General features: G+C 60.5%; 1 protein-coding gene across 2 annotated transcripts in view; it reads right to left on the bottom strand.

The window, feature by feature from the left end:
* CRYBA2 (crystallin, beta A2) overlaps positions 1–982 on the bottom strand; it is a 2437-nt gene that overhangs the window by 1156 nt on the left and 299 nt on the right. For both annotated transcript variants that reach the window (XM_009076711.1, XM_009076712.1), the window contains exon 2: positions 498–627. In XM_009076711.1, coding sequence (XP_009074959.1) covers positions 498–627 — 130 coding nt within the window. The remainder of the gene's footprint in view (positions 1–497; positions 628–982) is intronic.

The raw sequence follows: 982 nt of genomic DNA, 5'->3' as shown, positions 1-982 counted from the left end.
GGAGCCCCGCTCAGAGGCGCAGACGTGCCGCTGCTGCGAGCACCAGTGTCTCTGCAGATGGAGCGATAGAGCTGCGTCTGCCTGGACATGGCGACATGGCTCGGCTGCCCTGGGCAGGAGAGAGATGAATCCTGCACCCTGAGCATCCCTGTGGTCCTGCTGGCTTCTCTCTGCTCACCCCATCCCCAGGTATCGGGGCTGGAAGACAAGGTCTGGGCACCCCAACCTGGGAGGTGGCTTTCCAAAGCACAAAGCAGAAGAAGCTGGGACAGTGTTTCAGGCCAAATTTTCACCCTAAAAAACATCCCAGGATCCTTGCAGAGAGGTGGGAGTAGGTGGGGACAGCTACCCCTCCACCTTACAGGCACTTCTGTGCGCATCTCACCCCTCCATTCCATGCCTCACGTAACTCATCCTTCACTCTGTCCCTCAACCCCTCTATGCTGGGCTGCCAGGGGGAGGCCCCGAGCCCCCAGCCTTCGGGTCCCTCATTTGACGGGCCGGAAGGAGAGGAGGTGCTCGGTCCGGTAGCCGCTGTTCCCGCTCCAGGCCTCCCACCGGGGATAGTCACCCTTCTCCAGGATAAACTGCTGCCCCTGGTACTCAGGGTACTCGAAGCCTACCCAGCTGGAGGGGAGAGGAGGAAAGCCCTCAGGGATGCATGGCACAGGCCCCAGGATTAGCCCAGGGTTGGTTTCTCCCTCCCATGCAGGGGACAGAGCTATCCTGGCAGGTTGTGGGTCTGTCACAGAGGTCAGGGTCCTTGTTAGCAGCAAATGTCCCCTTTGAAAGTGGGACCCCTCTCCCTAGAGCCACACCATTGCCTCCAACCAGTGCCTTGGCTTGGACGGGTCTCCCTGCTTAGCAAGCGGGGAAACTGAGGCACCACACAAGGAACGCAGGTAGGGAGGTTGCATGATGAGGCTATGTCAGAGCCGTGGAAGGACTCGGGTGTTCTGGCTCCCCAGCGGCTCCCAACAGT

Source organism: Acanthisitta chloris, unplaced genomic scaffold, assembly GCF_000695815.1.
Source record: "Acanthisitta chloris isolate BGI_N310 unplaced genomic scaffold, ASM69581v1 scaffold25676, whole genome shotgun sequence".
Lineage (NCBI taxonomy): Eukaryota > Metazoa > Chordata > Aves > Passeriformes > Acanthisittidae > Acanthisitta > Acanthisitta chloris.
Note: the sequence above shows the minus strand (reverse complement) of the source record. Positions and strands in the feature narration are given on the sequence as shown.